The sequence below is a fragment of the Pteropus vampyrus genome, unplaced genomic scaffold, assembly GCF_000151845.1.
Source record: "Pteropus vampyrus isolate Shadow unplaced genomic scaffold, Pvam_2.0 Scaffold41, whole genome shotgun sequence".
NCBI classification, from domain to species: domain Eukaryota; kingdom Metazoa; phylum Chordata; class Mammalia; order Chiroptera; family Pteropodidae; genus Pteropus; species Pteropus vampyrus.
The window spans coordinates 8,523,143-8,545,564 of NW_011888822.1; the positions used below are offsets into that span (position 1 = coordinate 8,523,143).

Genomic DNA, 22,422 nt, shown 5'->3' on the forward strand with positions numbered 1-22,422 from the left:
TAAGCTTATTTTCTGGAGATTTTTCTCTTTCTTTCTGAGATGCCTCGTCACTTTGGTTGTTCATGGTGTTTAATGGACTTTGTCTCCGCCTGGGCATTAATGGAAATGTATTCTGCTTTTTTTCCAGAAAGAAGATTTATTATATGAACGTCTCTCTCTAGCTTCCTGCGAAGAAAGCGCTTTTCTTTTGGTTTCCAGTATGTGGTGTCTAAGCCTCTTGAATCTCTGCTTTATGTAAAGCCTTAAAAATGTCTTTTTATTTTCCGATAGATATTTAAACACACTCGCTACCCTCAGTTTCAGTTCTTGTCAGTATTCGCAACAGTTTCAGTAGTGTTTGCACAGATTCTCCTGGGCTCTGCGGTATTCAGTCTCAGTGGGTATGGGGGTGGGGCCATCTGGGTTGGGAGTTGGAGACTGTGACCCAGCCTTGGATTTGCAACCATGGCTGGTAAAAATCAACTGTTATTTTTCTGCCATCCTGCTTCTTTGCCTTCTTGCCTGATGAGAAGGCCACCAGCCAGGCTTGTGAAGCTCACAGCTTTCCCACGCAGGTCTGTTCAGGGATCTCGCTGCTCTTTCTCCACTCCCCCTTCTCCTACAGGGAGCTCTGGCAGCTGCGAGAAGCAGCTTCTTTGTTACTCCCAGTCCACCACCCAACACCTGTGGTTCTGACCTGTGGTAGCTCTCATGTGCAGATCCCATGCTCAGACTTGCATGTGTGCAGTTTGGGTGTTTTTCGTTGTATTTTAGATGTTCCATTATTGTTGTTTCAAAGGGAGAGATCTGGGGATGTCTCTCATTCCGCCACATTTCCCTATTCATTAACTTTTAAAAGACTACCTTGTTAACATGAAGGATAATGAGTAGCCAGCTTAAGAAAATGTCCTTTAAAAAATTAGATACTAGCATTATTAGCTCTCTGCACATCCTTTGAAAGTAACACAGAATGTAATAACCTAGGGAGTTTCAAATGTGTTGAAACTACGTATTGTTTACAGACTACACTGGCTATTATTTCTCAAAACACAATTCACATTATTCGATCAATAAAAGCAGATACAGTTTGGTCTCTGTCCATGTGTGAGAGTGCCTCTGTGCATCTTTAAAGTGACTTCCTATTTCCTATTTCATCTTCAAAATTCATTTCTCTCAGAGTCCTAAACATTCAAGGCCATCAGTCTTTTAAAGAATATAGGAGGTCACTCAACCCATCTGAATAATGAAATTTAGAGCTAAATTTAGCTTTTCTCTTTTATTGGTCATCACTGATAAAACTTGATTGCTTAATATTTTTTCCTGGACATTCAGGTACTGAAGGCTGTCTTCCAAATTCAGTGATTAAATGTGTCTTAAAATACCAGGAGGATGACTTCTCAGTCTGGTGCTTTTCATCATAGAGATGTGGCAAAAACTGAGCTGTCCTTCAAAAAATGTGAACCTTCATTTATACATTTTTTATGTGAATGCCAGCTGAAAAAATTAAGCTACTTATGTAGCAGCTGATTCATATTTTACAGTTTAATTTATTTATTATTCAATTAATGTGTACAGTTAATGGGCCTAAATAAAAGTGGTCTTGGATGAAAGCAATCAGGATATTGTGTAGCATCTAAGAACAGCACTAGTTCTTTCTTCTGGTACTAGAAAAGACAATAAAAGAGATGAAGAAAAAGAGAAATTATTTCATTGCTTTCAGTATATAACAATGATGATAAATAAGATTATTTGGGGTATTAATAGACATGGTGCTAAACAGCAATGAAGTTCGGAGTAATTAAAATGCTCCTTCTTCAGTTTCCTTCAGCTGGTCTGATATCTTTAAGGGGAAGTCTCAGTTTGGTACTACTTTGACTTTAACACCTCTCTAAAATTTACTTATCACCAGTTTTTTAAAACAAAGTGAGGACTTCACCTTTGGAAGATGATAACATTTAACTAGATTAAGTAACCCTTTTGTTATTGTTGTTCTATTAGTTTTTATATTGATCTTTAAGTAAATGAAGTCAGTTTTCCACTTACAGCAAGAAAATAAAGTTTCATTTTTATATAATTTTATTTACATAAAAGAAGCATTTTCTAAAAATGACACCCTATGGTTTAAAACTCAGGTGAAAAACTGTTTGCTTGGATCATGGCCTTTTGCAGGTTTGTTCATTTATTTGTTTGTTTGTTTGTTTTGTTTTTGCTCTCACTCCTTGTGTATAAAAAAGTACAAGGAAAGCTGTACAATCCTGTAGCCAAGTGGCCTGCAACTGGAGAAGTGATAGAAATGCTGAGTAAGCATCCTTCAAGCTACCTCTGAACTGAAGGCAATATTCAGCGAGAACAATGCTGCTTGTCTCTGCCAAATGAATTAATTCATCCCCAGCACCATCTACTGAATTGGACTTTCCAAATGCCAAATCATGGCCCAGGAAGGGAAATTCATCTGACAGAGATATAGTATCACCTGAGATGAGAGAGAACTTGCTCTGGATCAAAAGTAATCATTTTGATATCCTCATGTCATCTTTGATTTGCCACAGCAACTGCATTTGAGTAAAGCCTAGTTAATTAAAAAGACTATAATCAAATTCACAGTACTGAAAATATGCCCAGCCTCACCTGCCCTCACTAACTCACAAATACACATGGACTTTTGCTCCACAAATGCTGAACTACTAATAGTTCCTGTAATAAACTATTCTAGTTTACACCTCTGGGTTGTGCATAGCTTTACCTCCACTAAAATTACCAATCTCTACTGTGCTTACTTTGCAAATTACTATTCATCCTTCAACACTTACCTTAGACATCATTTTCCAACTTCTAATCATCTCTGGAGACAGCTGCTTTGGCTGATTCACAAGTCTGCCCCTTCCTGGCTGTACAATCATGGGCAAGTTTTGTAGCTTTACTTTGGTTTAATTTCCTCCTCTCAAAAAATGGGATAATAACAGTGCTTATATCTTAGGACCATTATAAAGATTAAATTATAGAATCAATGCAATTCATTGAGCACAATACCTGGCCCACAGTAAGTACTCCATAAATGTTATAATTTCAAAGTGTTTATTTTATCATTGCACTGACCACACTGATTGCAATTAAATTATAATAACTTCGATTAACCTAAGAGCTTCTTAAGGGCACGGACTGAAATTTATTCAGTTTGTCTTTAGCCCCAACATAGTACCCGGAGAGCAATACATTTATGTTTAATTGAATTGCATCTACTTGAGGTCAGCTGATGCTTGTATAATAATAAAAAGCTAAGGTTTTTGAGCACTTACTTTGTACCAGGCATTGGTAGGAAGCTTTACATGTATTAATCCCTTCAATTCTACAATCCTTTAAGCTAGGTACTATTATCTCCATCTCAGAGATTAGAAAACTGAGGTGGAAAGAAGTTAATGCTTTTATCAAGATCACACAATAGAGCCAGGATTTGAAGCAAGGGAATTTGACTCCAGAGATTTTACTCTTAACAGCTACACTTTAATGATTTGCTGCTCACAAAATTCATACAATAGGTATATGTCTGTGTGGTATGTGTAATAGATTGTTGTCAATTTATTTCGGATAATAAACTTTCAAATAAAGCTCACAATGATACCTATATTTCCATCAAAACTGCATTTATTTTCATCTGAATTCTTTCCATTTGTCACTTGTAGAGGCACCAGTCAAATTGACTTACGCAAAACAAGAAATTTAGTGGCTTCCTATTGAAAAGTCCATATATCAAGTTAGTTGCGATTACGCCTGGACTCAGACTATCAAGCAGAGCTTAAGACTTTGTCTCTTGGTCACCATCTCTTGCCTGTGATTTCCTGTGTGTTGTCTTTATTCTCAAGCAGAACCACTCTATGTGGGAGTCCCGGACACTTCAGATTTATAACTTATTAATTTAGCAATCCCATGAGAGACAGAGCTTTTTTCCCCAAAAGAGCCAGTCAAAGTCCCAGAACCAACTCTTTGGCTAGTGTCATTCACATCTGAACCAATCACCAAGGCAAAGAGGTAGCAATATGCAAAGATGTTGGGACTAGGTCACATGAGCACATAAATTGAAAGAAGGGTGCATCCCAGAAGGTAAACCCAAGAATCACCATCAGGAGGAAAAAGTAGAATTATTGCTGGGGAGGCCAAATAACAGATGAGAACAACACTGGTTTCCAATTAATTTTTATTTGTCCATAAAGCCTGCTTTTTGAAACTTTACATGGCAACTACTTTAGCAGTGAATATCAATGATAAGACTAAATTTAATTTTTAAATATCAATTCTTCTTCCACTCCCAAATAATAAGTTGATACATTTGTCTATATTTTTCACAAAATGGAACTTCTTGGTCTGAACTACAATTGTAGGAAGGGGCTCATTAGAAGATGACTGATGATTACCTCATTGTTTTATGCCAGCTGCTTTGCAGAGCAAGACAAGTTTCAGAAATGAGTTGATATTAAGATGTGTGTTTATCATGGACTTAGATAATATTTATGATTTACCTTTCTGAATCGAGGGGAGACATTATTGATGAAAAGTTGCAAAATGAGATTCATAACTGAAAGGAAGTAATTTTGGTATATTTCATTTTGTAGAAAGGGCCCTTATGACCCAACGAAATTCTATAATACAAAGCAGTATGCCTTTACTCAGAATTTCATGTTAAATCATGTTGCACTGGTGATCGTTTTTTCTTTGATAAAAGTTGTCATCTCAGAAAGTGAAATGAAAATGGTTTTTGAACTTGGTACTTAAGTTAAAGTCAACTTAAAACTCAGAATATAAGAAAAAATTTTTCTTCAGGTCTGTCTTCTCCCCAAATATTATCAATTCAAAAAGATTTTCACACTCTTACCCCATGGCTCATACTTGGGTAGAGATAGATTTCAGCCCTCTAGATGTAGGACAGAAAATAATATTAAATCAACATTAAATAAATATTAAAAGCCTTATCTTTAATTGCTATTTTTCCCTTTTTCTTTTGATGGCTAATTTCCAGTTCTCTCTGAATTTCTTTCTTATGTTATAGCAAGGCTCAGAAAATATTTCATCATGAGAGCAATTCTGTATGCTCTTCTTTTCTTGCCCAAATAGTACAAGACATTGAAATAAATCTTAATAGTTAAGTAAAATTGATTTAGTTTCTCTATACCATAACAGTTAGTATTACTCCACTGCGAGCATATCTGGATTGTAATTAAGAAAACTCAACAATCCCAATGACCCTAAGTGCTCCAGGAAATGCCTAATTTACATACAACTAGGCCAGTTCCATATCTCTTGCATTTGGCATATTGTGAAGGATAATATGATTGTGCATACGAAGTAGAGAGACACATAATGAGAACAGAAAGCCACTCTTGGAATGATATATAGGCCCTCTGAATTTCTGAATTTCTGAATTTGAATGTAAAAAAAATTATTCTTCAATCTTTGAGAATATTTATGCTAAATAGATAGAAATGGAAGTGATCTAACCTTGGTGCAGTCAAATATCTGGAGTAACTCATTCATTTAGTTAGTCCACAAATACTTATTGAGTACCTTTGGTATTACTTGGGATTGTGTTAGGTGGCAAGTTGGGAAAGAATGTGGGAGGCCTGGACACTTCAGATTTATGACTTATCAGCTTAGCAATCTCATGGGAGAGAGAGCTTCTTTTTCCCAAAAGAGCCAATCAAAGGCTCAGAACCAACTTATTGGCTAGTTTCATTCACATCTGAACTAACCACTGAGGCAAAGTGGTAGGAATATGCGAAGAGGTTAAGACTAGGTCACATGACCACATGAATTGAGAGGATGCCCAAATGCAGTAGCTTGAATACTAGGAATTGATTTTTTTTTTTGGATACGAGAAATTCAGAGATATTGGCTGTTGACATTGATTCAATGACGTAAGTGCCAGCATTGCATCAATTTTCCTGAATTTTCCTTTATGATACCCACTGAAAGTGCGGCTGTCATGTATGTGTTTCAGACATTAATTGAGAGGATTGAGGATTAGGCCAGCAGTGACTTTGTGGAGCTGGAGCCTAGTGGTTAAGAGCCTCAGATAGGATACTCTCTGCTCCATGTGACCTTTCATCATGGTAAGTTTGGGGTTCCAAAAAGCAGCAAGCTCCAAGCACATGTTTGCCAATACCTAATTGCCCAAACGAATCACATGGCCAAACCTGGATACAAGAGTCGGGGAAACAGACTCCACCTGTTGATAGGAAAAATAGTCAACATGGCAATCTTGGGAGCGGAGTAAGGCTTGGGTGAAAACCTGTTGATTGTTATTGTCCACTTCTCAAGGTGTTAACAGGCAAAGGCATATACCAAACAGATATCAGGTGGTTCCTACCAAATTATTTAAAAAGAACAATTATCAAATTATTTTACTGTTTTAAAACACGCATAATAAAATTAAATACAAGAATTCTGTATGATCAAGATTTACACATTTCATCCTCACATGAAAGTCAGTATGTTTTCTGAAGTTCATTTATTATAATAAACCTGAAGGCATCAAAGCCTCCCCAGAGACTACATGAGCATAATGACTTTAGAGCATGTTGTTCTCTTACAAACATCTGTGAGAAGGGTATATAAAGCACTGAGAGCCACAGGTTTTCACCCAAGCCTTACCCCACTCCCAAGATTGCCAATTGTAATTCACTCAACCACCCATGACATCCTAATAAAATAAGAGGAACAATGTGTCTTGTTCAATTCCCCAGGATTTTGCTTCTAAGGCAATAGGTAAGTTCAAGGTTAGAGACACTTCTCTCCTACTTGCTATCAATTTTTATAGATCTGAAGCAGCCTAAGAGGTTTCACATACCCTGTTCTTTCTCCTTTGTCTAAAGTCTCCATCAGTGCCAAGAGCATCTCACTGGGAGTCTGAACTTTCCTTTAATCAAATCCATTTAGAAAATGACTCAGAATTTATTGAATAAAGTAGAGAAAAACTGATACCGTTTCATTAGACTGACAAAGTCTTTTTCACTGCTGGCATCTGAGATGTGTTTTCCATTTAAATTTTATTTATATCAATCTCCTCTAGTGGGAGTGAGATTAAAATGAAAGACTTTCCAATCAGTATACAACTTTCTTATTACTACCAAGATTGAAAGCACTAGTTTTGCAAAAGAACGTGATGCCAAGAATTTTCTGGGAATAATTTAATTTGGGATCAGGTGTAAAGAGAGATCAACCAAAACTAATGTTTTATTATATTGATAACTATAATAATGATTACTTACAAAAAGAGGAAAGTTTACTTAACTGACATTATTTGATTATGGTAAATCTGTGGCAATTCTAGAAAAACTATGTTACAGAATCTAATAATAACTTCATAGAGTACTTTCTCAAATTAGGAAAATACTTGTATACAAATATACTCCTCTAAGTTGCCCGACTAAGTTCTAAAGTTGTGAGAACACAGAGATCTTAACACCAAAAGATATACATATATATATGTGGCTTTAAAGTTAATTATAAATGTTTTTTTTTTTTACATCTGAACTTCCCTTTGATTTAAAATGAAGAGGCCTTTTGGAGTTCTTCTCTATACCCACATTCAGGTTACCGCCCCCCTTCCCATTCTGTTGTCATGGATGTAAATGGATCAAATAGAAGTGACAACCACAGGGATACGGAATTCCAGTGAGATAAACATAAATGCCTTTTTTATTCTGAAATAGCAAGATTCTCCACACTGAGTTAGCTAAACCTAAGAGATACTTGTACAGTAGATACATGCCATTCATTAGGGACCACCGAGAATACCTATTTATACTCAGACATCAAATATGGTGTTGCTTGTTTGTTTGTTTGTTTGTTTTGGCTTGGAGCCTTCACTCTGCTTGACCTCCTTATTCTCTCTTCATTCTGTGACAGCTTGCTGGGTTGGATTTCTTTGAGGAAAAGTTATTCACAAGGAAATGGAAGTTTTATTGCTCTGTTAGGTCAACTCTATAGATAGTCGAGATGGAATATGAAGGCTGGCAGTCGGCTAGGTTCGCTAGCTGGCTAAGCAACATGCTTCTGTATCCCCAAAAGACAAGCAAATTCCATGCCTCACTAACATCATTAAGAATTCAATATTGGTGAAGTTGTGCAGAGAAGTGGGTACTTGTGGAAAATGGCGGTTAGAACAATTTTTCCGGAGGACAATTTGATGAGATACATATGACTCTTTAGAAATTCTACCCATTGGAATTTATCCTGGGGAAATGATTAAATACGCTTGCAAAGATATATGTGTAAGGGTGTTCATATAGACATTCATTCTAATTACAAACCATCTATCACCAGAAAAAAAAGACAACTTAAATCTTCAATGGTAGAGAAGTGATTAAATAAATTAAGATATAGCTCTATTATGGGATATTATTCAGGTGTTAATATAATGATGCATTTAATTTATTTATAGACAAAGTAGTTAGATTTTAAATAATAGTATAAGGTAGTGTGTATGGTATGATTTTACTTCTATCAAAAATTTTTATATTATAAATTGTGTTAGTATATGCACTTACTCAACCATTTAAAAATAAATATTAATCACCTACTATGTGCCAGCACTGTTCTAGCCACTTGAGAATAAAAAGTTTAAACTTTCATGAAGCTCATGAAGCTCATAATCAAGTGAGAGGAAAGACAAATACCCAGGTAAACTAAAATTGCGTACAGGTAGTAGTAAGCAATATGAAGAAAATCAAAGCAGGGTATGAAAGTGTCAGGGTCACGGGTGTGGATTATTTTAGATAAGTTATCAAGAAAGGCCACTCTGAAGAGGCACAGCTGAATTGAGGCCAGGTTAATGTCAATTCTGAGAGAACACAGTTCTGAACAGAGGGTGAGCCAAATCAGAAAAAAGATCTACAGGTTTGCAGAAGAGTTAGAGGGCTAGAGAGACTGGAACAAAATGGAAGGTAGGATGGCGATGGTAGAAAAGGTGATTGGAAAGATGGAAGATGTCAAAAAACATGGATCTTTGAAGGATCTAATAAAGCATGTATAGTTTATTCTATGTGATGGAGACCATTAGAGATTTTTAAGCAGAGGAATGATATGAAATTATTTGCATTTTAAAAGATCGCTCTGGATGCATTGTCAAGAACAATCAGAGAGAGTCTGGGAAAAACATACCCAAATCCAACAGTTCACCTCTGCCTAACATGTTTGTGTACATTTTCCTTTTTTTTCACGTGTACGTTTTTAATTTTAAAATTTACATTCAATCAAATGCTCTCATTTTAAGAGAACAGTTCAATGAATATTGACAAATGTATATACTCATCCTTTTTTATTAATTTATTGGGATGACATTAGTTAATAAAATTACATAGGTTTCAAGTACCCAATTCAATAATACACTATCTATATATTACATAATTAGCAAAAAGAGATAATTATCTGTATACTTTGAATTTTAGAAAAGAATATATATTAGATTAAAATTAGGGAAGAAAAACATAAAGGTATCTGTGGTTGACAAAAATAAAAACATCAAAATGTTTAAATCTCTGCAAAATTACAAATTACTATCTGCTATAAACGTCAGGGTCACTCAAATATTTTAAACATAGAATGTTAAATTTGAGAATACAGGGGATGTAAAGTAGGAGATTTTTTAATAAGCATAGTTCTTTGTCCTCCTTTTTAACCATATGTTAAAAATCATGTACCTATATAAATGCAAAAAAAATATGCTGAATTTAATTTCAAAATAAAACCATCAATTTCGTGAAAGCAAGACCAACATCTAGTGTTTGACTTATGAGCAGATGTGAGAATAGAGTTATTATGTGCGGTAGTCCTCCCTTATCTATGGGGGGTATTTTCCAAGACTGCCAATGGATTCCTGAAATCACTAATAGTAACAAATCTTATATATACTATGTTTTTTCCTCTATGTACATACCTACGATAAAGTTTAACATATAATTTAAGCACAATATGTGGTTAACAAAAATAACGAATAATAAAATATGACAATCATAGAAATATACAGTTGACTCTTGAACAACATAAGTTTAAACTGCACAGGTCCACTTATTTGCTTTTTTCAACAAATACTGTAAATCTATTTTCTCTTCCTTATAATTTTCTTAATAATATTTTTTCTCTAGCTTACTTTATTATAAGAATACTGTATATAATACTATAAGATACAAAATGTTAATTGACTATTTATTTTATTAGTAAGGCTTCTATTCAACAGTAGACTCTTAGTAGTTAAGTTTTGGGGGAGTCAAGTTACATGTAGATTTTTAACTGAATTGGCACCTCTCACCCCCGTGTTATTAAAAAAGTCAATCGTAATCAATATTAGTTATGCGAATGTGGTTTCCTTCTTTCTCTCTCTCTCTCTCTCTCTCTCTCTCTCTCTCTCTCTCTCTCTTCCCTTCTGATAAACAATCTGATAACCAGACAGCTACTAAGTAACAGGCAGGGAGTATATACAGCAAGGATATGCTGATTAAAGGGATGATTCATGTTCTGGGTAGGACAGAGCAGGACAGAGTGAGATTTCATCATACTACTCAGAAAGGCCCACAATTTCAAACTTATGAGTTTTTCATTTCTGGAATTTTTTATTTAATATTTTTGGACTGCAGTTGACAGTGTGCAATTGAAATTGCAGAAAGCAAAACCACTGATAAGGGGTTACAACTGTATTGAAAGCAGAGAATAAGCCAGGGTTCCAGCCATGGTATCCAGGATAAAATGAGGAATATTATTATTGGCAGGAATTAGGAGTGCTTCCCTGAGTTGACAAAAAGTCTCTGAAAATTATCTCTCCCAGAGCTGATAGCTTTTCTCAAAGAAGTAGGAACTATACCTCTGCCTTCTGATAAGACAGCTAGGAAGAGCCCATGACAAGTAGAAAATTTATCTTATATTTTGTGTAGTATCTTCAAATTCATGTGAAGTTAGCCTTTTACCTTAATATATATACTTATTTGCTCTAATATGAAAATAATTGTGCTGATAACTTAGTTGTTAAATTACTTCAACAATGAGGACTTCTCTTACCATTATCACCCTGATGATCTAAATTATATCTACTTTTTAATTTCCTTTATAATACATTTTATCTTTTTGTGTATTACAATTTGTCAGTATATATTATTGCATTACTATATTTAGTGTGAACCTTCCATAAGAGATTGTATGCCACTTTAGAGTGGGAACTGTGTCTATATTGAAAAGAGCATCGGAACAGCTGTTCCAACAACCTGTGCAAAAAGGGAGACTAGAGAGTTGACCTCATTCTCTCATGGAGTTCCAGCCATTGCTTTAAATTGCATGATGGGTTGCACAAAAATGAGCCTGGAAATTAGTCTTGATTGATGTACTCATAATTTACTTCTGGGAAAATGAATGAAATGGTATGTTCAACCATTTAATAAATGCTCAAACTCTTATAAGTCATAGAAGTGAGCTGAGACTTTGGCATAATATGGAAGGACAATGGTTTACTTTCTAACTTTGTGAAGAATTGCCTTTTTTGTTTTAGAGTGATTTTATTCTTTAGAGTAGTACAAACGACTATGTTGCTGGTGATGATAATAGCTAAAATTTATTGCACATTTACTAATGCCAGATACTCTGCTCAGTTCTTCAGATGCTTATTTTTTCTGTAATCCTCACAATCCTTTGATGCAGGCACTATTTTTTTCTTCTCATTTCTTTTTTAAGTCATTTATTTATTTATAAATTGCAAACCTGTCTTGAGCTACTCTATGCCATTCAAAGATGAATGCAGAATGACCTCTGCCCTCAGGGAGCTCACTGCCTAGTGAGTATGCAGACATATTAGCTAATAATTAGAGTCCAAAGTTTTTAAGGTTACAGTGAATATGGTTACTGGCTATAACGTTTCTTTAGTTGCAGCTCTGCCGTTCTTCACAGTTGTAGGGTAGGCATCCAAAATGAAGACCTATTCCTTCTCTGTTTGAATGCTGAAATGCTTAACTGGCATTTCAGTTGCTGGATTCTTTCTCCTTCCATTTGGCACATCACTGCCGAACTGATCTTTCCTGTAATCATATCTTCCCTTTGCTCATCAAATATAGAATCTATATAGAATCTTTAGTGCCTTACCACTCCCTTAAGAAAATACAAATTTTTTTTTTTTTAAAAAAGCCCAGGTTCCTTGATTTCAAAAACTTCCACATCTTATTAAGGTTTTCTCTTCCTACTCACCGCTGTGAGCCTGCTCCTCTGGCACAATAACAATCTACTGGTAAAGAAACACTTTGCTCATTTATATCTCCTTATCATAATTTACTCCCAAATGCCAATAGCACACTTATTGAGAAACCCTGAGCTTAATTGTAAGCTCTGAGGGCAGGCGCTATGTCATGTTCATTATTTTACCCTCTCAGTAAATCAGGTATTGAAAGTGTTGAATTGAGACTCGAACAATATCTATTGAAATTATAGAAAAGGACTACAGTTCTTAAACAATACAAAGTATATGTGCCGTATTTATTAAACCCATTGCTTATTAGTACCTTGTTCTATTCCCATGGTAAAATACCTCAAAGTGAACAAAAAAAAAAAATAACAACAACAACAAAAAAGGATTTCTGGCCTACTTAAGATTTATCCCTGAAAGATGGATTGATTCTCCTTTTATAGTCTCTCTTCTCTACCACAAAATGATCTGGTATAAGGACAAAATCAAGACTCATGATTAAAGTGGCTTTTGTGATTTTAAGACTCTCCCAAGGGAAGATGAACACTCTTGAAAAAGTTGAAGATCAGATATTTTTCTGAACATGGCACATTCATCAAGCGAATCCCAGAATCCCAGGGTTAAAAGGGACCTTTAAGACCCTCTTTTGTAATCACCACAGATAAAAGAGAACTGGTTTTGCAGCTGTTACTTAATTAATTCAGTTCTTCTAGAAAAGTCTTTATAGCACTATGCATCTACCTCACAAGTTTCTCATGGCTTCAAAAATTATTAGTGAGAATTTCTATTAAAATGCTATAACTAATGAAATCAAGCCATATATAGCTCAGACTAGGAAGAACTAAGTATAAGATAAACTGACCTTTTTCCAAATTATTTAAGTTAACTTAATTTTACAAGAACCAAATATATTTGTTTTCCTCAAATGTTTGTGTTGACATGAAAGTTATTGTCAATAATAATACAGCATAGAGAATTCATTCATTCACTCAGTGGTCAATAAATGCTTCGTTAGAGTTCTATGAATCCTGAACAGAAAACTAGAATGAGTTAGCATTATAATGATAAAAAAATGTGATTTTGTGATTAAGCAGACCTGGATTCTAGTGTTAATTCCTGCACTTGCTACATGTGTAAGCTTGGGGAAGTTATTTAACCTCTCCGGGTTTCAGTTTTTTCTTCTATAAAATGGGTTCAAAGTGATAGATAGTAAGATGACCGTGCAATGCACAAATTAGAAAGAAAATCAGTCTAATAGCATCTTTAGAAAAGCAAAACTGGAAGAAAGAACTAGAGTCTAATAAGCCAGAGGGTAGTGCCAAATCACCAAACTTTATTTAGGAAAAGCAAGTGTAATATGAATTTCTAGAATTTATAGACATGGCTGGGGACATTTTTATTTTTTGAAAGCCATTTCTTTTCTCTATGAGCCACTGGATCTTTACAACCATGAATTAAAGGTGATATGTGGATTTTAAGAGGTATTCTTTTTCCTACTATCTACATCTTCATTTAGCAGACACTGATGCTTAGGGAAAAGAGAAATTGTTTTGTTAGCTTGCAACAAAGTAGGTCAATTCCAAGCAGCCTAACAACAACAACAACAAAAAAGGACAGGGTCTTTTACAAGTGGGCAAAGATACTAGAGACTGACCTCCTCAACAGTTCATTATTTCTGCGCTTCTGTGAGAAAAGAGTGACAAAATGGTAAATCAAAGGCTGTTGAGAAAGATAGTTTCCCCTCAGAGCTGAGATCAGAGGGTTTCCATTCTCAATGATATAGACTCAGGGCAAGTAATATCAAAACATTAGATGGGCTTTAAGGGGACAAGCATGGCAAATGTGACAGGCCTATTTCTGACCGAGTGCTGGCCAAAAGAGAGGTTCAGATTGTAGGCTCTCAAAAAACATTGCCAACACTGACTTTTGTCTTACCTTACTGGAAGCTTTGCAATTTATTTTTGTTCCCTTTTAACACTACATATGTTTTCCTTGTTGCCAAAATATATGCTTCCCTTACTTAACATTGTCACCCATTGGTTCACATAAGTACTCTTTACCCATGACTAGAATTTTCTCTACTTCATGTTCTGGCACAGAGCTCTACTATGAAAAAGGAAAACATTCATATAATCATTTTGTAGCCTGTGGAGGATTTGTGTTTCCTGTTATTACTCAGTGTTTTACCAAAATATCACATTGTCTTGCATATGGATAAACTATATAGAAAATTTTACTTCCTATACTTGCTTGCCATATCTAATGGAGGTGCATTTTTATGGTTTAGTCTGGTCCATGTATAGGGCATAAATCAAATATAGACAAATTTACCCTGAAAACATCTTTAAATTGAGCTTATAATGATTTTTACTCAAAGATCGAGGAACTCTTGATTCTAAAGAAGAGAAAGACTAAACTAAGAAAAGTGTAGAAAGAGGAAAACCTGAATGCAAATATCTGGATATTCAAACTATTCTTCTTTTAAGTTAATAATCTAATCCCTCTGGCAAATGCACGATGGAGAGAGAATTTTAATGTGCCCCTGCTTCATTGCACAGTTTACTCCATTTCATTTTCAAATTAACAAATGTCGTTTATTGTTGTTGTTGTTGTTGTTTGTGAGAATTAAGCAGTGTGATGGAGACTTATCTTTGGGGTGTGAGGAGTTGAGAGATGATCATGGAAAGAACTAGACTTTCAGTCCAGTGCAAAAATAGCCAATCAGAAAGTAGCACAATAAAAATACTGGTGAATATTTTGAAGATCTTGACTAGAAAAGCCAAGGAGGGTTTGTGAAAAACTAATACCTAAAGGAGCTTCAGAAGTGACTGATGCTTAGACAGAAATAATTTTTCACTCAAGGCATGGAGCTTCTTAATTTGTAGAGTGAATCTAGTCACTAGCTTTATAAAATCTTATTATCGAAAAAAAAGTGTTCTATAAATATATCTACTAAATTCATTGCCAGCTGCCTATTGTGATCAACCTTGATATCACCTTGAAAAGTAGAGCTGTTTTCTCAGGGGCTCAAATTTTGAAAGTTCCACCCACATCATATTAAACATATTAAAAGGAAATCACAGCATGTATCAAATATATTTGTGACTGTAAACAAATATTTTCATTTATTATTACTCTTGGTTTTTGGTGTGTGTGTGTGTGTGTGTGTGTGTGTGTGTGTGTGTGCAGGTTTCTTTTGTACTTCCAGTCAATTTATTTTTTAAATTGTCAAGGGCGCTAGGCTGGGGAATAAACCCTAATGCTGGGTGGATAAACTAGCCTTTCTGAAAAGAATAGCTCAGTTATTCTGAGGAGCATTTAGCACTTTGTCCCCTTCATCAAAAAGAAATAATACACAATTTTGATTTACATAAACTAACATACAAGTTCCTCCAACAAGTAAGTCTTCCTGGTCCACATGTTTTCATCAGACGGGGAGATTTTTGACCAAATATAGCTTGATAAAACCAGACAGCATAATTATATTTGCATTGTAAGTCTTATAACTTAAAATCTTATTCTTCTTAATAGAATATTCTTAGTCACAAGGTTAAAGAGAACCTAGTTGCTTCAAAGAGCATTAACATCTGCAGAAGGACAGAGCACCAGTGCCCAAGTTGTTTGGAAAAATTGCAAACACACTTGTTTCCTGTTTTTGCATAGCCTCCATAGTGATTGGGAAATGGTGGTGTGAGATGGAGCCTTGTCTAGAGGGAGAAGAATGTAAGACACTCCCCGATAATTCCGGATGGATGTGCGCTACAGGCAATAAAATTAAGACCACAAGAGTAAGTTCATTTATTTCGAATGTCTTGTGCATGTTACAAACTGTATTATTTGCTTTTGTGTTATACAGACAACACCCAAAGAAGCTTTGAACAGGAGAGAAGAAAACCTTTTCCCCAAAAGAAATCATTCTTAACCACTCAGATCAGTGCCCATCCATCAACAAGAAGTTAGAGATTGAATTTAGCTTTTCCATAATGAGCAGTTTAGTGTTTCTGTTACTGGGTGATAAATAAAGCTGGGTTACAATAGCCAAAGGGAAGAGGAGCAGTGAGGCAATTATTTGGATAATTCATCCAACATCTATGGTTCTCAGAATAGATAATAAATTTAGGGTCTTGCCTAATTTGTCCAGATGTTTTGTTGAAAAGTTCTGAATTTAAGTACAGCCATTTTCTAAAGGTTCTTTAAAAAGAATTCTTTGATGAACTTACAGGGAAGTGATTTTTGTAATGTGAATAATCCTTCCTCAATTTCTTTGGTTAAATAAGGAGTTGTCCTCAAATTATATAACAACCTACATGGTGAGGCTACCCAATCCATCAGAATTGGTGTCCTGATGCTGGAGGAGGATGGAGAGGCCTAGCTAGGCCAGCCATTGCCTCTGTAGACAGTGGACCATAAAAAAGTCTGGGAGTCCTAAAGGGAGTGGTGGGGAGGGTGAAGTGCTCAAGACACTTAAGACATTAACTATTTATTTACTAGTACAAAGGTATGTTACTATTTTAATGACCAGTATGGTCATATATGTGCACATCACCTGAATATCAGCCCTGTGTATATATTTTAATGTGTTGGATATTTTTTAAAGCAAACTCTACCAATTTCAAATCCCAATATGTTGAACTTGTAGTCTTCCAAAAGGTGACTCAAATGGAAAAGGGCATCTCTGATTCCAACCCCTGTATTAGACTCTTAACTTGATCTTTCTTCTCAGCTTTATCTTTTCAAAAAAATAAAATTGGTTCTTGCCATTTCATGATGCAGAAAACAAAAGTAATGCTACATAATACCATATAAACACTTTTATTTTCATATATAAAATAGGCGGAGATGCTTTGTGTGTTAAATTTGGTTGCTTGTACTGATCACATTAGCTGGTAAATGGCCATACCTCCCTGGGTTGCAGCCAGGAGAGATTTCTGAATGATCCTAGCTTATTAACCTGCATTTTCAAACACGCTGAGAAGCTCAGCGTGAATTATTCTATTTCATCTCAATGAAACACCTACAGAAGAAACACCTACAGAAATAAGCCTGGTTAGTGTAAACCTGTAGAAACCATTTTAATTATCAGGTGGAGTGTAGGTTTTAGGTTTCCATTTGGTTATATTTTTCCTGAAATTTATTTTACCCTCACAAGTTAGTTTTAAGCTACTCTGAATTATGGCCAGTGTAATTCCAGAATTATGATTCAAACACCATTATATTAAATGCATTGTTGATATATTTTTCTACCAAATTTCCATTCCCTGTTCTAAATGATAACTGATCGCCAATTATTGAAGTTAAGCCCTGCTCTCATGGTGCCTCCGGACTTGAAACTTAGTAAAAAGGAATAATGCAAGTCAAATTATTTAAAGATTTAAATATGTGAATTTCCAAGAGTAACAACTAGGAGACTCTTTGGAAGCTAGACTGTAAACAAACAAAACATAAAAATTGTTAATACTACTTCCTTGTGACCTATGTAACTTTCTTTTATTCAGCCAGCCTCTGTAGAGTATATTTCAGAAGCATCAGGCATGTTGTATATACAACCTAGACATTTTCTGGCACCGCAGAAGTACAGTGCAAAATCTGATCATGGTAATAGAAGCTGGAGCACACTATGTTTGCTACTACCCTAAGCAGGCTGAATTCAACCCAGTCAAGTGTACAAGAGAAATAAATTGTAACTGCAGTCAGTTTGAAAGCAGAGGATGTATGCATCCATTTCAAGAGAGGAAATGAGAAACTGCTCTACAGCCATGTGAACGGCACATCAGTCAACTGAGAATTCTCAAGTCTATCTTTAGAGAAGGAAAAGAAGACACTACAAAAGATGTACTTTCCAAACTTTGAGAAGACTCAGATACTACTGCTCACACATTTTCTCTCCTTTCCTAACCAAGAAATTCACAATGAAATAAGACTTTAAACACAAAAGCACCAATTAAGTCCAAACGATACATACAGGAACTTTCCATTCTGTATAAATGGCATGCCAACAACAGTCTTTAGATCATATGCTCTGAAAATACACTTTATATTAATTTTTATAGTATGCTTTATCTCTTTTTCCCCATTAGAGAATGAATATGCTTACACACCTCAACTATTAACTCTAGCAATTTAACTTTTAAAAGTTTTAATTCACAGATATACTTTAATTTGAATCGCATGTTTTCACTTTTCTATTCTTAACTAAGAGGTCATCTTTAGAATAAAAAAAAATTCAAGTTCTTATCAAAGTGAAAAGAATTTTTTTTCAATCATCTTTTTTGTTCTGTGTAAAATTAATTCAAAGGGAGTGGCTCTTAGAAATAAAACTGAAGAAACATACTCATATTTTTAATGACAAGTGGAAGTTTCTTTCACATGTTATTTTAAAAAATAATCCCGATGTAAAAATACTTTCAAAAACAATTCCTAGTACACCATTGTTTTCCTCTACATTGAATTTTTCAAAACCATTTTGGTTACTTTCCACTCATCTTAAGCCAAATTTCTCAGCAGTCTGAAATGGAAACAAAGATGCTTCAAAGTACAATGTAATTTTTTATGATGTTCCTTTTTTAAAGAGGGTAGAAAGTAGAAATTTGGTGTTTTAATTAAACATCTAGACACTGTGGATTGTGGGGTAGCCAGGGTAACAGACCACAGTCTAAAGAAAAACCTTGGTGAAATTGGATCTCGGTGACAATATAACATGCAGAAGGAATATAAATATTATTAGAAAAAGATTTTTCTTTCTGGAGACTTGAAAGAATAAACCTTAAGGAAAGAGGAATCATATCTGGGTGAAGTTTTATGGCTAAATTTTAACCCTGATGCTGCTTGATCATTATTCCAATTGTTTTATTAAAATTGCTTTGTTGGTAGTTTATAGCATGACTAACAAACTTGAATACTGACTAGAGATTTTTTCCTATGGCTTTAGATACGTATTGGTTTATTTCTTTTCTTTAAACTAATATATGAAAAACATAAGTTTGAAAATTGGAAAGGCAATTGATCATGCATTCAGGAACAAATCTATACCCAGTGTATTCAGCAACAATGGTTTAATTTAGACAGACAGATCTTTTCACAAAGAAAATAAGTTGTTCTACAATGCTGTGATAATTCACAGGTAAAAAGTAAACATTGGTTGTTTGGTGATAGGAAGAGGAAGGAAATGAAATGAGAAAATCAAAGGTATTTGGGGGAAAATAAGTAGATCAAAACAACAGAACATAATCTGATATAATACTTGCTAAAGTATCAAGTAGCTTTGGATTTCCTACAACCCACTATGTTAATGTCTTTCAGATGAGTGAGAAAAGCAATAGTTAGCCAGTAAATGTATTTAAGTCTCTACTACCTAAAGTTTCTATATAAAGGTTTTGAGGATGTGATGGTGAATATCACAGAGCCCTTAGTCTTCCACAGAGGATAGGGCCTAAGTTTGGGTTGAGCGGGTGAGGGTAGTGGGCTGGTAGAAATTTTAAAAAAGGTATATTTTGTAAACGTCACTTTCTCCCTCCTTTTGGGAAACAAAAGAAGACAGTAAAAACAGAAGGTGATAAATACCACTGGAATATAAGAAACCAAGTTTTGGAAAGACCTGTTATTTATATAGAGAGAATAAAAAATAAATGCGTGAAGATTTCTTATATATTCTACCCCTGGCCCAACCTACTTTTGAATGCAAATGTTTATTACTATTCCTACCTAACCTGAAAGCTTCAAATGGATTTGCACCCCTAGACTCAGACAGTAAATTTCTAAGACTATAAAGAATTAAGAAATGAAGAAAAATGTCTTAAGTCCCAGAACTCTAAAATAGAACCTTAACTCTATTAGAATTATCTTTTATTCTCTAAACCAGTGATTCTCTATGTATGCATGCTTTTGAATATAGGAGTCTTTGGGACCATATTCAAATGGATTATATGGCATCATTAGTTATAGGAGTATGCTCTCAATTGCCCTTCAACTATGTCATTATTTGATAAACAGTTCCTTGCCTTACAAAGGTCTTCTTTGTTTCTAAACAAATGTGGTCTAACTTTGGCAACGACTTCACCTTATTCCAACGTGACAAGGCTATGGAATGACCTACTCGTTTCAAATTCTCATCAGACACAGGATTGACTACATAATTTGCAGAGCCCAGTTCAAAATAAAAACATAAGGTGCCTTGTTCAAAAATTACTAATAATTTCAAGATTGCAGTATCAGATCATTAAACTAAATGGGGGCATTCTCCAGCACAGGGCTCTGTGCAGTTGCATAGATGTTAGGCCCATGAAGCCAGTTCTGGTTAGACATGGCTTCAAGAGCCTGTCTCATCAGTCATAGCAAAATTAATTTAATAAATTGATAAAAATATGGTGTCCTGTCAATGTGCTTTGATCATCATTTGACAACTACTGCTATAGACTTTAACATTTTTTTTCTACTTCAGATCACTCCAAAGAATCAATATCCTAAAAAATCAAGATGTCCTCATTTTCTGCCTAATCATCTTTTTTGTGCCTTCATTTTGTTCCTTTCTCTCTGAAATTTTTTTCTTTCTTTGGTTTCAGATTCACCCAAGAACCTAACAGAAGCATTTGTTGTAGTAATAAAGGAAAACCAACCCTGTGGAAAATACATTTTAAGAATTTAAAACATCCAACACATTACAAGCCAAATGGATTTCTTATTTGCACTTTGACTGGCAATCAGATAATCACAGTGCTTTTACTATGTGTCACGAAGTATCCTATAGTGGAAAGACTCAGAGTTTTTGGTCAACATCATGGAAAGTGCGTTTTAAATAAAAGAGTTTTCTCAATGAAATTTTTGGGGATTATGAAGAATGATCAACTCTTCTAATTTGGATCTATAGTTACTTTGTACCATTTGAAATATATGTACATATAATATTTTGAAATATTATATATTCTCTTCAAGAAATGAACAGTACCACAGTTTGAGGTGGCTGGTGTATCTCTTTGAGTTCTGGATGTTTTGTTTTTTTCTCTTTTCATTGTCATTTCTTTTTCTATTGGCAAAGAAGACATGTGCCCTTTTGAGAGTTCAACATGGCACTCACGCTGGAAGGCCAGCTACAGGTGGACTCCTGGAATTTGAGGGATAGTAATACTGAATCAAGAGCTTCCTTCTGTTTCTACCTGATGGCCCAAGGAAGCACAGCGTCCTGTTTTATTGCTTTCTGCCCTGCGCAATATTAGCATGCAAGCTTGGCTTATATAACCATACTTTATATTCAATTGATATATGATAACCGTTTTAACCTCTTCCAGGAAACTATTTTTAGAACTACAAGCTTTTACACTGATAAGAGTGAGGATTTTGGAGGGAGCTGCTCCAACATGCTCTTAAGACTCTGGCAGAGTTATGGTAGAATATGGATCCCTGTATTAATAAGTCCTGTAAATACAATGTCTTAAGGCTTTGTATAGCTGCCCTAGACTGCAGAAGTGTCCTCTGATTAAATCCAAAGTTTGGCATCATTAAGTACATAGTGCTGTAGCCACAAGTCTCATCGTGGCACTTTTTTCTATGTTTGATTTGCTTTTTCCAAGAATATTCAAATCTCTTCTGGCGAGATAGGAAAACCATTAAAGCAATTAGGTTTCAGAATAATCTATGTGACCAAATGTTGGACAGCCCTATTAAAGTGGTAAATAACTTCTTTCTAAACCTGCTTGTCCTCTTTATTTGTCATATATTTGTCCTGAATCAGTTTTACCCAAATCCATAGAATACTCCACTTAGTCATTCAGAATTTTTTTCATGAAATTTTTGCTGTCATAACAGCCACTATTTAAAAACCCAATATTTGGAAAACTAGAAACCCATTATTATAACTGCAGGGTCCAGCCAACAAGATTAAAAGTCAAATCCCATTACTGGGCTTTCATAGTAAGCACATAGATGATACATATGAGGCTCACCTCCCAAAAAAGAAATTATTGCTCATCTTCTCTTTTTATGAGTTATTCAGCTGCTACTTATGTGAAGGAAATACCCACTTAAGTTCTGGTTTACTTCGGAATAGCCTAATAGTATTATACATTCCTATTTCTTATCATATTGCAAGTGTATCTGTTTTTTTCTCCAAAGCCTTTTCTGTGCAATGCAAGTTGTTAGGACCACTTATTAGCACAGTGGGTCCCCTAGTCTGGACTTTTTTAATGTTAAACCTCAGGTAAAATCTAGAAGTTCCTATTTCTCTATCATATGGCTTGAAG

The 22,422-nt window shown here is 34.9% G+C and overlaps 1 protein-coding gene across 1 annotated transcript in view; it reads left to right on the forward strand.

Moving 5' to 3' along the window:
• Nucleotides 1-21,871, forward strand: part of FAM19A1 (family with sequence similarity 19 member A1, C-C motif chemokine like) — a 529,496-nt gene extending 507,625 nt beyond the window's left edge. Inside the window, exons 4-5 of the mRNA XM_011358478.1 lie at nucleotides 15,854-15,978; nucleotides 20,749-21,871. Coding sequence (XP_011356780.1) covers nucleotides 15,854-15,978; nucleotides 20,749-20,766 — 143 coding nt within the window. The 3' untranslated portion in view covers nucleotides 20,767-21,871. The remainder of the gene's footprint in view (nucleotides 1-15,853; nucleotides 15,979-20,748) is intronic.
• Nucleotides 21,872-22,422: the final 551 nt, after the last annotated feature.